General features: G+C 50.2%; 1 protein-coding gene across 1 annotated transcript; it reads left to right on the forward strand.

The window, feature by feature from the left end:
- The first annotated feature begins 5,972 nt into the window (after positions 1-5,972).
- Positions 5,973-11,332, forward strand: DDX20 (DEAD-box helicase 20). The gene is made up of 11 exons (XM_058819368.1): positions 5,973-6,161; positions 6,236-6,330; positions 6,511-6,679; positions 6,876-6,990; positions 7,072-7,214; positions 7,694-7,832; positions 8,103-8,161; positions 8,505-8,587; positions 9,047-9,152; positions 9,565-9,666; positions 10,021-11,332. The coding sequence occupies exons 1-11, from the start codon at positions 5,978-5,980 to the stop codon at positions 11,157-11,159; spliced, it is 2,334 nt and encodes a 777-aa protein (XP_058675351.1). The 5' UTR covers positions 5,973-5,977; the 3' UTR covers positions 11,160-11,332.
- Positions 11,333-17,697: the final 6,365 nt, after the last annotated feature.

Consider the following 17,697-nt stretch of genomic DNA (forward strand, 5'->3'; position numbering starts at 1 on the left):
GCACACAGAGAGCCGCAGGGACAGGTGTTCCCAGGTGTTCCCAGGTGTGCACGGTGCCTGAGTGCGGTTTATTTTTGCCCTCGCTGTTTCAGCCCGTGCCAGTCTCTGCGCACGCAGCAGCTCCTGGAAAACTCCGGGTGTGGGGATGTCGCAGCCACGGATGAGCCCCTCTAAGAGCAGGATTCTTTTATCTCAAATCAACAGCCTCCAATATCGCTTCTCACCGCAGGACACCAAACAGATGGACAGGCGAGCAGGGACAAAAATACAAACGCTTTTGGATCATCAGACTTCATAACTGCGCTGAATTTGAAAGGGTTTGAAGTTTTGAGTGTTTCTCACAAATAAATATTATTCTCATCTTATTTGCAAAATGTGTTGTTTAGATGATAAATGCTGAGTCCCCTGTGATATTTTAGCCTCAGTTGCTCTGCAATGCTAAAGAACTTGATAGGAGGAGAAATACTACTTTGTGGTTTCAAATTTGGGATTAAAAATGTAGTTACTTGGTTTTTTCCCATAAATTTCACAAAGATTGGCTAAAATTTTTGCCTCTCCAGGTCCTTATTTTTTGAAGGAAAACATTTTTATAGACGATAATAGGATTCAGTGTGTTTGCTTGTTTGTTTACAGAAACCAATTTCAGTGTTTTTGAAAGCTGACCTTTGTGTCAAAATCCAATTTAAATGGGAAATTTGCGATGTGCCCTTTCACATGTGTTTGGGAAACACTCCAGAGTTAATGTTTATTGATCCTTCCAGTGTCTGGGTTATTATGGGTCAAAATTTCCTGTCTCCTCGCTCATTTCAGGGCTCCCATTTCCCATCTGTTCAGCTGGGAACAGCATCTCTCTTCGAGGCTCTGTAGAATGTGGGGCTGTAAAGATATTAATTTATTGGAGAAATGACCTTATCAAAAAGTGAATCACTTCCAACAGGCCATGCCATGGTGTGAGTGGGTGCTTGCCAGTCCCGGCTCTTCCTTACAGTCTCAGCCAGCCGGCCCAGCTATGCTTTTTCCCTGAAATCCAGCAGGATTTGCTGGCCAGCTGGCCGTTCCCCATGGGCTGGGGTCAGGTGTGGATGTCACAGCCCGTCCCAGCATATGGCAGGGTGGGGAGCCAGGCAGCAGTGAGAGATCAGAAGGGTGGGATGGCCCCAGGAGCCGGAATGGCCCTGGCTGGGGCAGCTCCAGGGGCACAGGCACTGAGCGGGAGTGACCCCCAGGCCTTGCAGTGGCCCTGAGAGGGGTGAGGAAAGGGCCAGCCCAGCACCAGGTCACTGATCGTGTCCTGAATTACCTGATGCTGTCCCTCACAGTGCCCTGGCAGGGACAAGAAGGGCCAGCCAGCACCCGGGTCACTGGGTGAATTTAACCGAATTTACCTCATGCTGTCCCATTTGACTGTGGCAGTACAGCAGGGATGCCAGTGATCCCCACGGCTGTTGGAAGGACCAAACTGAACTCACACAACGTTTTACCTTCAGTGCATGTCAAGGATTCAGGAGGGCACCTGCACGTGTACAAGGCAAGTGGCAGATGCTGCAAGCTCCTGTGCCTCCTGCAAGACACCAGACTCTGTGATCTTCTGGCAGATGAACAGGAAGAGTTTCTAGGCTCTGTTTGGCTCTGCTAAGGACATCTTTTTGATCCCTTTTCCAGCCTCCAGGGCTGCTCCTGTCCCAGGAGACTGATAAAGGAGTTCAGGAGCACAGAATAAAAAAATAAAACAGAATATTCATGTGCTCCAAACTCCTGGGAACTTGCAAGAGAAGAGAAAAATCTGAACTATTTTCTCAGTAGGATTTCCTTAGTAAGCAGCATTTTTCTCCGGCGTGTAGACAACTGGTTGAAAGCAGCACCGACACCTCATGCCAGGCCCTGCACTCCTCCCGCTCTGTCGTGGTGTAAACCATGAGCAGATGGTGCAGTGCACTGGAAAATCAGATCTCCAAGAAAATACAGAGCCAAGAATAAAACTCCCTGAAGCAGAAAGTTACATGGTTTATTTCAGGACAAAAAGAAAAACTGAGATCCTTGGGCAAAAATTAGAATACTCCTTCAGAGCGGAGTATTCCACTGCTGTGAACTGCCTCGTTCATTCCTGATTGAGGAAACGTCCCTCCCTTCACAGCTGAAGGCTCATCTCATTTGTTGTCTTTCAGTTCATTGATCTGGTTTCTCCAGGCTCCCACGTGACTGTTCTTTGCTGAACTAACAAGCGTGGTTATCACTGAATTTTCTTTCCTTTCGACTTTCTTGCACACTGACGACAAACCTTTCAGAATTTCCTCCCACTTTAGCTGCAGCATGACCTGAATTGCATCCATCCTTGTTTAAACCCACTGGGGCAGAAACATCCAGCCACGATAGGTAAGGCTGTAATGCCAGAACTTTGTCTGGTTTTATATTTGTGCATAAAGAGATAAAATAGCCCTGAAAATATTCCTGTTCCTTCCATTAAGTGTATTTTAGTGCATACAGTCTCTGCACTTGTGGCCTTTGTATTATAAAGTTCTGACATGCCCTAGCCTCGCTATGCCCTATCCTCAAAATTAAACTTTTAATGCTGCTCCAGCCAAATTCCAGCTGCTGGCATTGCTGTGCCTGCCCTGGAGTGCCAGGAGTGAGGAGCAGGGAGCTCCTTGTGCAGCACTGCCTTGTGCTGAGCATCTCTTGGATTTCCTCTCGGCTCGCTGCCTTCTCGTGACCTACATCCTGCTCACACGAGCTCAAAAAATAATTTAGCAAATCTTGGTATCTAAGATTAAACTGGGATGATGTTTGTTTATTTGGAGGAGAACAACAGCAGTGAAACACTGACATTTCTCTGTGCAGAGCTCAAATTGCTGCTCTGACCCGACCCCTAAGATCTCCTTGCTTTTATCTGCAGCTGCACCCAGCATGTGCCTGTGCTGCCTGCCCCGTGGATTTGGGATTCCATCTGAAACCTGGGAAGTTCTCCCTGATCCTCGGGAAGAATGAGCCTGACAAGGAACCCAGTCCATTCCTCAGGAGGGCACTGAGATGTGCCTCGGGTGGATGTGAGCCATCACCATCCTCCTCCTTGTCATTATTGATGATAACTGCATGCAGCAGACTCGCTGGGAAGAGCCCAGAGCTTTGTCATCACTGAGGGAACAGAGAGGATTCTGCTGCTCCCAAGACTTGCTGCTCCTGGTAACGTGCCATGCAGCTTTCTTTTCCAGAGGGCAAGGGAATGTGCAGGGTGCCCAGAGTCAGATTTGTGGGGAATATGCAGTCACTGTCTGTGCTGGATCAATGGCCCTTTCACTGTCCCAAGCTCTACTGTACAGAGAACAAACACAGTTTCCATGGCAGTGCAAACACAAATACAGCCCACACTCCAAAGAGTGACTCACACGTGCTGCAGAGAACAGAGAAACTTCCCTGTCTTCATCTCAAAACATCTGGGAGAGGAGGATGAGATTATCTCACTTTCAAAATATTCTATAAATATTATGTAAACCAGATTTGCTCGGAATAATTCCGTGTCTTGGCAGATCTGAAAGACAAATCCTTTGAAGGCAAAGGAATAAGGCAAGGCTGGTGCCTGCTTGCAGTAGCAGTGTCCAAATCAATAATGAATATATTCTTAAAATAGATACAACACAACACTTCTGGAAGCCAATACCAACCTCCATGAGCATTTTACCTCGGTATTTCAATGAGTCACAACAAGAATTTAAATGTTGGAAATGAAGAGTGGCTTTATAAGAAAAGGAGGACATGGATAAATCTGTGGGAAGTATTTAGTATAAATCCTAAGTCCTGGTATTGCAGGTGTTAGGCTGAAATAGTCTGAAATAGTCTGAAATAGAGTGAAATAGCGACCACCCGCCCTGGAGCATCAGCAGCATCACTCAGAGGTGTCTTAGAACATCACTTACCTAAAGCTGATATATAAATTCAGGGGGAAATGGGTCCAGCACAGAATTAAATCAAATATGTGATGTGCACTTTCTGGCAGGGACAAAAATGTGGGGAGCACTTTCTTGGAGGAATAAAACATCTTCTCAGTGTATATGGGAGGAAGAGTTTTCCCTAGCAGGGCTTTTCTACATCTTAAAACCTCACGGATTTTTATGACCCCAAGCTAGTTTATATCCCTTCAAAATAACCTGTTATTTTAGCAGTACTCCAGCTCTGAAGGATGTCTCATCTGCTTCTTTCACCAACCTAAATCCTTTCCAGGACCTATTCTGCCTGCAGAGCATTCAGATTCAATGTCAAGCTGTCCAAAGGCTGCTCTGAGCAGGAATTCTTCCTTTGGCTCTTGCTGCAAGCAGAAGCAAAGCCATGTCATGGCAGAGCTGCAGATTCCTCGTGGCAGGGCTGACATGTGAAGGTCAGCTATGGGAATTCAGGGCTCCAGAATCACTGAGGTAAAGCAAGGCTGAAAGAGAAGATTCCTGTTTGTGCTGTGACTCACAGCACTCACACAGGAGCAGCAGCAGGTAAGATTCACTACGGGAATGAGGGTTAAACAAAACCCTTCACGGGATCGGCTGACAGAGCTGCAGGAGCCTGAATGAGACACAGCCCCTCAGCCAGGGCCAAAACCAGCGGGAGAGGGACAGCAAACCTGCCAAGGGTGCCTCACACACAGGGACGCGGCTTGGAGTCTGTCTGCACTGAAGGGCTGCAGGAAAATGAAATCACAAACAGCAGCATCGTTGTGAGTGGCCGTGCAGTGTCTGAGTGTCTCATTAACACACAGAATAATGTCTGTCCACACATCACCTTGGCTGTGTTGCAGCCTGCATGAAACCTGGGGAGGAAAGGAATAAGTGAGAGAAACACAGAGGGCAGCAGCTCCTGCAATGGCTCTTGGGGGCTGTTTTGTCACCTCCTCGCTGCCCTTCCCCCCTGGGAACAGTCCCTCCTCGCTGCTCTTTCTTGTCTGTTCAAATCACATCAATTTAAAAGGGTTATGAAAGGCTCTGTTTAATCAAATGTTTGTTATGTCCAGGTGTCTTTGTCTGTCTCCTTTCCCAGATTTATCCAGGGACAATTATCTCATGTTGGAGACTCTTTCCCCTTGAGGACCAATGAGAATATCCACTTAAAAATTAAAAAAATTATTGGAATAGTGGCCTGCCCGTAGATCCCGTTACCTGTGCTCTGGGGCACAGCCCCAGCCAGCTGCTGGGCTCTCCAAACTGGAGCTGCTCTTTGTCCTGCAGGGTTAGGTGTTTGCTGCTCAGATATTCACAGGAAAATATCATCACAATAAAACAGAACTGAATAGAATCTGACAGACTTTTCTCCCCCATCAGGAATATAGACGTGAGGAATTTCAAAGGCGTGACCAAGCCTGTGATACACCAAAGCCATTAAAATTCATTTTGGCTGCCCAGCACTGTAAGAATAATGGCACAGTGTATGTGCTTGTACAGTAGAAGCCACTGTGGAGCTTTTCCAAATCCCCTCGCAATGAATGCAAGCTGCACGTCCTGAGCCTCCGAGGCGCTGCCATAAAAGCTGATATTCATAAACCCACCCACATTTCAAGTAAGTGGCCTACAGAGGGTAGTAAGTAACGCACACACAGATTAGCACATTTGCCCTTTGCTGAGTGAATACCGTGCTGTTAATTTTTTGTAGGAATTTTTTGTAGGCTCCTAAATCGCGTGTTCTGTGCGCTGCGGGCTCTGCTCGGGGATGGGCACGGCCCCGGGGCTGCCGGCGCTCAGGGCGCGTTCGGACAGCGCTGTCGGGCACAGGGAGGAGTTTGGGGTGTCTGTGCAGGGCCGGGAGCTGCACTCAGCGGTGATTTGGGGCTGTTCCCCGTTGTACCGAGCCCGCCATGCCCAGCCCGTCCGAGCCGTGCCCGCTCCGCGCCCGCCCTGAGGCGGAGCCGCCGCCATGCGCCCTGCACGGCGCCCCCCGGCGGCGCTCGCCCCGCGCGGGATCACGGCAGCTCTCGCGAGACTCCCCCGCCCGCCCCGCCAAGATGGCGGCGCCCGTGGAGGCGGCGGGCCGGTTCCGCACCCGGGACGTGCTGCTGCCCGGCGGCCCCTCCGACTTCGGCTCTCTGCTGCTGTCGCCGCCCGTGCTGGCGGGGCTGGAGGCGGCCGGCTTCCATCGGCCGTCCCCGGTGCAGCTGAAGGCCATCCCGCTGGGGCGCTGCGGGCTGGGTGAGCGGGCGGGCCGGGGCCTGCTCCCGGGGCTGTCCCGGGGCTGCCCTGACCGCCGCGGCCGCTCTTTGCAGATCTGATCGTGCAGGCCAAGTCCGGCACCGGCAAGACCTGCGTGTTCGCCACCATCGCCCTGGATGCCGTGCTGCTGGAGAGCCCCGCCACGCAGGTGAGCCGGGCCGGAGGGGGAACCGCTCACTGGGGATAGGCACCGAGCGCCGTGAGATACCGCCGTTTGTTGGTTTAAATCACCGCGGTCGGTTTAAATCATCGCGGTTGGTTTAAATCACCGCGCTCTCAGCGCCATCCTGCGGCTCCGAGCCTCCCGTTTAACCCTTGCCCCGCGCAGATCCTGATCCTGGCTCCCACGAGGGAGATCGCCGTGCAGATCCACGCCGTGATCACGACCATCGGCATAAAAATGGAAGGCCTGGAGTGCCATGTGTTCATCGGGGGCACGCCTCTGAGCCAGGACAGGAGCAGGCTGAAGAAGTGCCACATCGCTGTGGGCTCCCCAGGTAGGGGCAGCTTTGTTGTGCTTTGGGTCCCTGTGACCCTGCACGGTTCAGTCACCGGGCCTGGGGACGCTGGGTTGGCTGTGCTTGTTGTCATTAATAGGGCTCAGCCTCAGAGGTTAAAGAATACTTTAAAAGTTCATTGTTAGAGTGTTTGGAGTGACGTTTTTGGAGCTGTTTGTGCTGTCCCTCCCTGCAGGGCGGATCAAGCAGCTGATCGAGCTGGACTACCTGAGCACGGCCAGCGTGAGGCTCCTGGTGCTGGACGAGGCAGACAAGCTGCTGGAGGAGGGCAGCTTCCAGGAGCAGGTCAAGTAAGGCAGAGCCCTCCCCTGGTGCCTGTGTGCTCCTGTCGGCTGCCCTCGTGTGAGTGACCGCCCTGCTTGTGTCCCCAGCTGGATCTACTCCTCCCTGCCTGTCAATAAGCAGATGCTGGCAGTGTCAGCCACCTACCCCGAGTCCCTGGCTGCTGCTCTCACCAGGTACATGAGGGAGCCCACGTTTGTCAGGCTGAACCCCACGGACCCTGCCCTTCTTGGTAAGCACATAAAGCAGTGACAGTGGCATGGTCAGCAATGGATGAGGAGGGGACACTAAAGCCAAAACATGTGCCTTTAGAATGCATGATTTTTCATAATTTCTATGAATTTATGAATGACAATAATTCATAATTTCTATGAATTTTTCTAGGAATTTCCCTATCTAAGTTACTCAGTTTATGAATACTGCTTCCCAGTGTTGATGTAGTGAATCTTGAAGTGGAATGAGAAGGTCTTTAAAGGCCTTTCCAGCCCAAACCAGTCTGTGATCCTGTATTGTTAAAATACCAGTGACAAATGGAACACTCTGATTTTTCCTATCCATTCAAAAAAATATAGCCTTTTAAGAAAAACTTCTCCTGGAGGCTCTCCTGTGTGTCTGTTTGCAGTTTCCCTTCAGCTGCAGTATCACACGCTTACAGAACTCTGTGCATGTTTTTATGGCAACCCTAATCTGTTGTTTTGGTTTCCTGCTCAGGGCTGAAGCAGTACTACAAAATCGTGAATTCCCATCCCCTCCCACATAAAACCTTTGAGGAAAAAACCCAGCACCTGCAGGAGTTGTTCAGCAAGATTCCTTTCAACCAAGCCTTGGTCTTCTCAAATTTGCACAGCAGGTAATTTGTTTGCAATAACACCTGGACAAGGCTTGTTTGAGAGCACTGCTTGTGATGTCCAGCCATGGATGATAAATCTATGAGAGCTGTGAGGTCTCAGAGCAGTCTGCAAACCTTAGCTCTGAAATACAGCCTGAGGAATGCAGTGTGAAATACTGAAAATATCAGAATGCAGTCCCTGCCTGTAGAGAATAACCTAAGGACTAGCAGGTGTTTTAGGCTGGGGTTTAATTTCCAGTTTTCAGTATGTGTGTGTGTGTGTTCCCTCAGGGCTCAACATCTGGCTGAAATCCTGACATCCAGAGGCTTCCCTGCTGAGTGCATTTCAGGTAAATCCATTCACAGTGTTCTGATTCCACTGAAATTGTGCATAAATGTGACCTAAAATAGGAAAACTTCCTAAATCTTGCCTTGCAGGACCTCTGGTTAAATAGCTGAGAATAGCATTTGAATCTTCATAGGTCTTTTGAGACTCAATCTACAAGGAAAAGACTATTTTTTTGTAATGAGTGACCTGAGTTTTCCAGTTTTGTTTGTTCGTTCTTTACTCATTTGGAGCTGATGTTTGAGGAAGTTTCTGACTTATTCCTGATGATACAAAGCAGTGTTTTCTGGAATGTGAGGGGCATAAAGATGAAGAATGTAACCTGCTTCTAATTTTTGTCTTCCTAGGCAACATGAATCAAAATCAGCGATTTGATGCCATGGCTAAATTAAAGCAATTCCACTGCAGAGTTCTGATTTCCACAGACCTGGTGAGCTTTTACTGCTTTCAAACAAGCTTCTTACAGATTCCATTTCAGATTTATTAACTGCTCTGCAAATTTTACAGCATGCAGGAGTATTGCACATAAAGTTACTTCAGAGGATTTGATTTGGCTTGGAATTGGAGAGAACATAAATGTGCTGATCAAGCACCGTGGACTGTGACTTATTGTCACAGTGGGGCTCAGACATCACCCCATTCCTCATCTGCCTGCCCGTGGAATGAGGGGATGCTTTTAGGGCACGTCCAACCCAACCCATTCTGTGATCTGGCTCAAAAATAGGTGTCAATTTATCAGTTGCTCTGCAGCTAAAAGCTGCTGTAGGGGCAGCATGCTGTGAGTGCCAGATGTGTTGGGTGACCCTACTGTGGTCCCTTCCAGCCTCTCTGGGGTTCTGGGTTTATTACTCAGCTCTCACGGCCCTTTTCTCCTCCTCCCCTGCTGCAGACATCTCGTGGAATTGATGCTGAGAAGGTGAACCTGGTCATCAACCTGGACGTGCCCCTGGACTGGGAGACCTACATGCACCGCATCGGCCGCGCCGGGCGCTTCGGTGGGACAGCTCTGCTGGGCTGGGCTGGGCTGGGCCTGAGCCCTGAGCTCTGCTGGGCTGGGCCGGGCTCTGCTGGGCTGGGCTGGGCTGGGCCTGAGCCCTGAGCTCTGCTGGGCTGGGCTGGGCTGAGCCCTGAGCTCTGCTGGGCTGGGCTGGGCTGAGCCCTGAGCTCTGCTGGGCTGGGCTGAGCCCTGAGCTCTGCTGGGCTGGGCTGGGCTGAGCCCTGAGCTCTGCTGGGCTGAGCCCTGTGCTGGGCTGGGCTCTGCTGGCCTGGGACACCTACATGCACCGCATCGGCCGCGCCGGGCGCTTTGGTGGGACAGCTCTGCTAGGTTGGGCTGGGCCTGGCTGGGCTTGACCCTGCTGGCCTGAGCCCTACTGGGCCTGCAATTAACTCTGCTCTGTCCCACAGGCACCTTGGGGCTGGCTGTGACCTACTGCTGCCGTGGGGAGGAGGAGAACACCATGATGAAAATTGCTCAGAAGTGCAACCTGCAGCTTCTTCCTCTGCCAGGTGGGCTCTGTGCTGGGCGTGCAGCTGGGCTTGGTGGTTTCCTGTTAGAGCTTCAGACAAGCCCAGGGGGGCTGGTGTGTGGCTTCTCTGCTGGGGCTGCTTTGCTTTTAGCCCATTTTCCTCACGCTCAGCTCCCCACAGGGAATGCAGTGTTGTTTGTCTTGAGCAGCCTTTGGTGCCTCCCGTGAAGGAAATATTGTGGCTCTTTAAACTCTCCTGAGAATTGAAGGGGTTGGTTTGGGCCCTCACTTGATGTCTGACATGCAGTTTTGAGAAGCTTCTCTTGGCTACTGGTGTGAGCTCTGGAGGGAAGGATGCCCTTGCCTGAGTGGTGCTTGTTTCTCTTCTGTGCAGAGCCAATCCCCCCTGGAATGATGGAGCAGTTTGAGGATGGGCAGGTGGAAGTTAAACCTGCAATACCCACGGCTCCTGTGCTGAACTGTGACACTGTGTGTCCTAAACCAGAGCAGCCAGAGCTGCAGCCTGTCCAGAATGGCTTCCCAGACATTCCTCAGCCTCCCTCTAATCTTCCAAGGCATAATTCCTCTGCAGAAAGGCCAAAAAAGACTCCGAAGCAAAAACAGACAAAAAAGTGCACAAATCCTGCAAAAGTAGAGAAAAATAGAAGCCCCCAAACTTCCAGCTGTCACACAGAACAGAAGAACCAAGTCAAACCCATCTCCAGGATGGATGGAGAGCACAGCACTCAGGCTCCAGATGAGGAGGCCTTAAAACAAAATCTTCCCAAAATTCCATGCTTGTCTTCTTTCAAAACCCAACTCACCAGTCCCTGGAGCTTCTCAGATTTTGTTGAAGATTATGATTATTTCATTAAAGAAGGGTCAGAGAGAGAGGTGGAGATTTTAAGAAGTTACTCAGGCCCAGGAGAGCAGCGTGGGCTGCCCAGGAATGGGGATGTGGAGTGGGAAGAGATGGAACATCACCCAGAGGCAGCAGCAGAGGCTGAGTCTGCTGACAGCGATGGCTCAGGGAGCTCCAGGGGTTCCTTGAACAGCAGGGCCAACAATGGCTCAGGGAGCCCCAGGGGTTCCTTGAACAGCAGGGCCAACAACTCCTGCTCTGAGGCCTTTTCAGACACACAGGAGCCAAGCCCTGTGCCCCCAGCACGCCAGGGCCCCCCAGGTTTCTGTCCCACACCAAAGCAGCCTCAGGAGCCATCCCACAGCCCAAGGCAAAAGGAAGTGAAAAAGAAAGTCCCAAAACAGAATGCTAAAGCCAAGAAAAGCCACAAGTATCAGTTCTGCAGTCCTGCCGGGAGCAGAGCTGAGGAGGAGCAGAGCTGCAGCTCCTGGGAGGATGCTGCCCACCAGGGCTGCAGCTCTGAGCACCACTGGAGGTGCTACTACGAGGCCTGGCAGAGCTACTACTCAGCACTGTCCCACTACAGCAGGAGCTACTGGCACCTGAGCTGCATCAGTGCCTACCACACCAACGCAGTGTATCTCCAGGAGCTGCTGAGAGAGGGGGACTGATGTGCTGGTGCTGCTGGCTGGGACCAGCCTGGACAGGGCTGTGACAGCCCTGCCTAAGGGGCACTCACAGGAGACAGATGTTGTTTGACTTGCAGAAAATGGTGTCTTTTTATAAGCAGCTGTGTCTGGTACATGTTTTACACAGGTCCAGTGACGGTGTTACAATTTGTTAATAAAAGGTAAAGAAAGGCAGCTGGATGCTCACTTGGAATCTTTACAATCCAAAGCAAAAACAGGATGATAAAAGGCAGCCATTCCCACATAAGAAATGTCAGGAAATCCAGAACAATCCCAGTTGTGTTTTGTGGCATCCCAGAGTGGTTTGGGTGGGAAGGGACTTTGAAGTTCACCTTGTTCCACTCCTGCCATGGCAGGGACCCCCTCCCCTGTGCCAGGAGCTCCCAGCCCCAGTGTCCAGCCTGGCCTTGGGCACTGCCAGGGCTCCAGGGCACCCACAGCTGCTCTGGGCACCTGTGCCAGGGCTGCCCTCCCTCCTGCCTCCCTGTTGGGTGAGGCTGGATTCCCTCTCCATGGTCTGTTCCAAGTTGGTGCTCATCCTGTTTTCCCTGATTCTCTTGGTAAACACCAGGCGCTGATAACATCCCAGCGAAGTGGCAGAGTGAAGGGAGCATCTCAATGCCTGCACTGCTAAATTAAATCCAGTTAATTAACACTGTATAAATAACATTTCTATAGCAAGGTGTGCAGCAGGCTGTGTAGTGTAGGATTTAATTATGTAAAAAATGTGCAGCAATCATAATTGGTCTGTCCCTCTGGGTGCAACAGTATCAGGCTTCCCACACTTACAGGAATGCTTTAATTAGAAATGGAATTACCCATTAGTGCTAAAACTAATTGATATTTCCTGTTTGGCTTATACAGAGCTGTCCTGGGGCAGTGCTGGCTGGCTCGGGGTGCTGACCCTGGGTTGCCAGTGCACCAATTTTGAAAGTTTTTCTTTCTGTGCTTTGTTCCTGCCTTACTCCCTTTGTGTCACAAATGACTCCAGGGAGGGGGTTCCCCTTTGAGTAGTTGGAAAAGGCCAAGACAACATGATTGTGTTTCCAGGATTAATTTTTGCAACTTGTAGCATTCACAGAGGGGACCCTGTAAGAGACCTCAGTATCTGCATTATTGCTGTCCTCTGACATCTCACTGATTTCCTTAATGATTGCTTTGGGAAGAGTTAATTAGTATTTAAATGCAACTCCTGTGGCCCAGGTCAACACCCAGAGTTCTCCAGAAGAGCGTCCCAGAAGGTTTTGGGAAGAAACGACAGCATGCTGTTGGTATTTGTGGCACATACTCTGTTTAATCCGGATTGGATACATCAGGTACAGCAGTGGCACAAGACTCAATACTGTAAATGATATACAAGTTTCAACATATGCACTACAATTCCAAAAGAAGACAACAGGAAACTCGGTTCTTCTAGAAAGTTGTTCTCAAATGAAGCTACCTGCAGTTGTGTCCAGTACATTTCGTATCTGTCCTCTGACATTTGTAAAGCAAAGCCCATTGAAAGTACGAAAATAGAAAAGAATTGGGTTGAGAGCTTCTTACAACATAGAACTCCTAAAGAAAACACCATTGCATTGGAATGCCGTACCGGTTTATCAAAAATAGCCCATCACACCGCTCGTAGAGACTCGCTTGGTCCGAGGAGCCCTGGAGCTCCCAGTGGTGGTTGGAGTGGGGAGAGCACTGGGGGCACCTTCCCCCAGCTGAGGCTCTGGAGCAGCACTGGTGAAACCCAGGGAGGGGAGGGACACACGGACACACGCAGAGGGACAGACCTGACTGGGAACAGGAGGGGGGACTGTCACAAGCTCTCTGTCACCTGCTCTTTGTTCCACCTGAAGCGTTTGTGGCACAGGTTCTGCCCCTGGACAGGAGCAGCAGCTCTGGCTCTGTCCAGAATTCCCTGTGGCATTTGGGGTGTCAGGAGCTGAGCTGCACTCGGTGCAAGAGGAGGGCTCGTTGCTCTACAGGATTGCCAGAGAGGTGAAATGACTTCTTCGAGGTCACTTAGTGATGGCTCAGGAGCTCAGGAGCAGGGCCCAGGTGCTGGTGCTCAGCTCCTGATGTTCACTGCCCTCCCTTTGCTCTGGCAGCCTTAGAAAGAGGAAATCACCATGGACAGCGTTTTTGGCAAATACAAAGCCTAAAAACTTGGGCTCTAAACCCATGGATCTGCTGCAGTTGGCTCCAAGTGCTGGAGAAAAACAAGTGTTCTAAACCAAAATATTGAGATGGGCTGGATGGGTGAGTGATGTGGGAAAGGTGTTTTATTCACCCAGCTTTAAAAGCAGAATTAAGTTTGTGGTTCAAAGCTGCTGATGTTCACCAGCTCTCCACGAGTGCTGACTGTAACTCTGCCTTAGTCCAACAGATTAAATATTACAAAGTCCAAGGGATGTAGCAACACAAATTAAATGTTGTTTTTAATTTCCTGGGTTTTCTTTACAATACATGTAAGATGCAACATGTTTGCAACCTCTTTACTTAAAAAGCAAATTCTTGAAGGAAATTTGCATTCTTTAGCTGGTATTAATCTGATTTTCATGCACACACCTTGAGCTGTCTAGACTAGAATGACAAATGCTGGGTTGCAGTACAGGTGCATTAGCAATAGGTTTAGGTTAAACAAGTGGCATTGAATAATTTGGTCTTTCTGGCCAATTAAAGACAGATGCATTTTGGATTATCCATGAGGTTTATTCTGCACTAAAGCCATGTGTTACTTAGGTTGTCCTTGTAAGGAAACTGAAAGCAAAAGGTGGCTTTTAGAAAGAGTTAATAGAAGTCAAAGCCTGTGTGTGAAAGGTATTTTTCATCATTTGCTGCCAGCTGGGTGTGAATCCTGTTAGCAGCTCAATGCCAGGTGAGAGGAGAGGAAATCTATTGATAGCATAGGCAGAAAATCGGTGCAAATAATTTTCCTTCAGAATAAAGCTTTGGAAAGGAAATGCTCAGAAAAGGGAGTTGCTCCTTTGATATTTTTATATTGCTTTAGGAAAATCTGAAAAAACAACGCCCTTCCACTTGCTTTTTGTACAAAGAATCCATTTTTACCTCTTTTAAAGGAGCATCTCTAAAACTGTAAAAAGTCGCGAGGAGTGAGAGGAGGGGAAAGGCTGTGAGCTGCAGTGCCAGCACAGCACTGGGGGTGTTCTGGGGCTCGTGGGGCTGTTCCAGAGCCTGCCCTGTCCCTGCAGGGATGGATCCTTGTGGGGATGGGTCCTTGGGATGGATCCCTGTCCCTGTGGGGATGGATCCTTGTGGGGATGGGTCCCTGTGGGGATGGATCCCTGTCCCTGTGGGGATGGATCCTGTGGGGATGGGTCCTTGGGATGGATCCCTGTCCCTGTGGGGATGGGTCCCTGTGGGGATGGGTCCTTGGGATGGATCCCTGTCCCTGTGGGGATGGATCCCTGTCCTTGCAGGACTGACTCCCTGTCCCTCCAGGGTGAATCCCTGTCCTTCCAGGGGTGGATCCCTGTCCCTGCAGCCCCCAGAGGTGCACAGTTCTCTCCTGGGGTAACCCCAGGTTTTCCACAAGGCAGTTCCAGCTGCTTTTGGACCCTTTATTGGGCGACCTCAGAGGATAAAAAGAGCTAATGCCTTCACTAAATATACTTTTAGCCTGTTCCTCTAGGCTCAGACTTCCTTAAATCTGAGTGTTTGCATCCCCTGAGAGCCTGTGCTGAGGAACTGGCAGCCTGGGCAGCCCTGTTCATGGCAGGGGCAGAGCCGTGGTTCCCAGCGAGGATAACAATTCCTGATTTGTGGAAGAAAACAGAGGCCGTGGCAATCAGAGCCCAAGCAGCCAGCCAGAAACTCCTGGAACTGGTTTTCCTCCTTCTTTTTAACCTTTAAAATTGAGTGTTATACTCCCAAAAGTTTGTCTGACAGTGATTAAAAGCCCCTTTGGGCGAGGGCTGCCACAGGGCTATTTACAGATACAGAGATGTGGAGTGCCAGGTCCAGCACTCCACGCTGAATCAGGAATAAGAAAGGCAGCACCAAGAATCCTTGGGAATCCCTGACTCTTTGTAATTTTTATTCCTGTCCCTGTCAGCACAGGGCATTTCACCCTCACTCTGTGCCAGTGGAGAGGAGGCTGCAAAGGTGGCGAGTGGTGGAGAGGCCTCTGATCTAGGAGGGCAGGGGTGCTCAGATGATGACACTTGATGAAAATAAAGCAAAACCTAAATTAAAACATCGAAAAAAACCTAATTAATGGTAAGATTAACTGCAGTATAACCTCCTACAGGAAGCAGCAAAAGGCAGAGCATTTTAATCTTTTAAAACAGGACTAAACATAGTTTTGGGTAACACATCACAGCCCTGGAATAAATGACTGAAGCTGGTGCAGCGACTGGAGGCTCAGCCATAGCCCTGGGGTTCCTGGGATGTTGGGGGACTCTACGGAGGGTTGGAGGGATTCTCACTGAGCTAATGCAGCAGCCATGGCTCAGGCACAGCAGGAGTGCTGCCAAAGCAGGGTGCAACTCCTATGTGTAATCAGCATTAATTATCTATACATGTATGTGTCTGTAATTAGCTATATGTGTGTGTATATGTGCAGATAAATATTACACCGGGAGAGGATATGACAGATGTTAAAAGAAAACATCATCCCTCTGCTGAGCCAGCCTCAATCACGCTTTGAGCCGTTCCTTCCACTCTGAAATTGGTAAAATCCCTGCTCAGGAGGGGACTGGGACGTTCCCCTGCTCCCTCCATGGTTTTGGGGACAGGGTTGGGAGGTTTGAGCATGAGCAGGGCTCAGCCAGGCTGGGGCAGGGCAGGGAGGGAGGGGATGCTCCTCACTCTGCCCTCCCTGGATCCCCAGGAAAGGGCATTAAGGAGGGCACAGGGGCAGGAAAGAGGGAGCAGTTGTGTTTCAGGCCGTGAATTTCCCTTGAGGAGTCCTCCCTAGGAAGGTGCCAGAGGAGGTGCCAGCGCTGAGCACGGCTCAGGCCCAGCTTGAGGTACCTGGGGTACCACACAGTGTTCTCAGTTTTTGGTTAGCTGTTAGTTCACGATGGGACTTTTCCCAAACCAAGTGTAGGACTGTGAGTAGAAAATGCTGTCTGTACCACACGTTAGCAAATGTTGCCGAGCTCCAGTCCTGCTGCCCCTTCCCAGGCAGGCCCTGTGCTGGCCTGGAGAACTGGAATTGCTGCCCTTGTCTATCCCCAAAATCAATGCAGCCCAGGAGCCATGGATGGGACAACTGGAGCCCTCAGCCTGTGAAAAAGCCAAACACCTCTCTGTCCATGCAAGATATTTGGCTCTGGGGTTAGTTGTTATCAAGTATAAATCCAGACATTATTTGGCTACTATTTACAACGGGTTACATGTCCAGTGCCAGCAAAGGAATTTCTCTATAGGAACCAAATTAAAAAGTAAAAAGCATGGGCATACATTACAAGGAACTTCTGGTAGACTCAGGAACGCTCGATGCAGTTGAGTTCAGTGCTTTCATTCTTTGCCATTTGTGTGCACAGTATTAAAAAAGAATCCTACCTTTTTTTTTTTCCTTTTAAAAATACAGAACTGTAGTCTAGTCACACTCTTACAAGTAAGTGATAACAAAAATAGAAAGCAGATACCCAGGTGGGACTAAAACTCTACTAGAGCCTGTCTTCTTTTTTTTGTTGTTGTTGTTTTTGTTTTTCTCCACAAATATGTTTCCACAGACAATAATTAGCAGACAAACACAGTTTGCAATTGCACTGTATTGACCTGAAAGGCGGGTACAAAATAGTCTAAATTGGGGATGGCATCCAGGGAGGGAGGTGTGTGTGTGTGGGTGTGTGTGTGCAGGGAGCTGGCACACCTGGCAGGGCCGTGCCCTCTGTGGCTCTGCCCACTCACACTCACACACACAGCCCTGCAGGGGGCTGCTGTGACAGGTGGCTTCTTTTCTCTAAATCTTTTCCTATAAAAGAAAAAAAAACCAGTGAAATTTTGGTTGGTTTAAAGGACCTGCTCCATGAAGGAAAAAAAAAAAAGAAAAAAGTCACAAAATCTATATTTTTCACCTTTTCAGTCATTTCCTCGTGAATAAATATTATCCATTAAAAACCTTTAAAAAGGTGCTGCGATACACAGTGTTAGATTCCGTTCTCTGCAGTGGCTCTGCCGCCGGGCCGGCTCCTGCTCCTGCTCCAGCTGTGCGGCGCTGTCGGGCCGTGCGGGGCACAGCTGGCAGGGCTGTGTGGGGCACAGCTGGCAGGGCACAGCTGGCAGGGGCACAGCTGGCAGGGTTGTGTGGGGCACAGCTGGCAGGGGCACAACTGGCTGGGGCACAGCTGGCCAGGCCATGCAGGGCACAGCTGTTGGGCCGTGCAGGGCACAGCTGGCGGGGCACAGCTGGCCGGGCACAGCTGGCCGTGGCAGAGCTGGCCGGGGCACAGCTGGCTGGGGCACAGCTGGCCAGGCCATGCAGGGCACAGCTGGCCGGGCACAGCTGGCTGGGCACAGCTGGCTCTGCCCGCAGCTCTCTGCTCCTGCTGCAGCCCTTCCT

This window comes from Ammospiza caudacuta, chromosome 24 (assembly GCF_027887145.1).
Source record: "Ammospiza caudacuta isolate bAmmCau1 chromosome 24, bAmmCau1.pri, whole genome shotgun sequence".
In the NCBI taxonomy this organism is placed as follows: Eukaryota; Metazoa; Chordata; class Aves; order Passeriformes; family Passerellidae; genus Ammospiza; species Ammospiza caudacuta.

What these genes read in the sequence shown, in the direction of transcription:
- DDX20 (XM_058819368.1), top strand. Translation starts at nt 5,978, where the DNA reads ATGGCGGCGCCCGTGGAGGCGGCGGGCCGGTTCCGCACCCGGGACGTG. An exon ending in GCTGGGGCGCTGCGGGCTGG is followed by an intron (nt 6,162 to 6,235) that starts GTGAGCGGGCGG and finishes CGCTCTTTGCAG; the next exon opens with ATCTGATCGTGCAGGCCAAG. An exon ending in AGCTTCCAGGAGCAGGTCAA is followed by an intron (nt 6,991 to 7,071) that starts GTAAGGCAGAGC and finishes TTGTGTCCCCAG; the next exon opens with CTGGATCTACTCCTCCCTGC.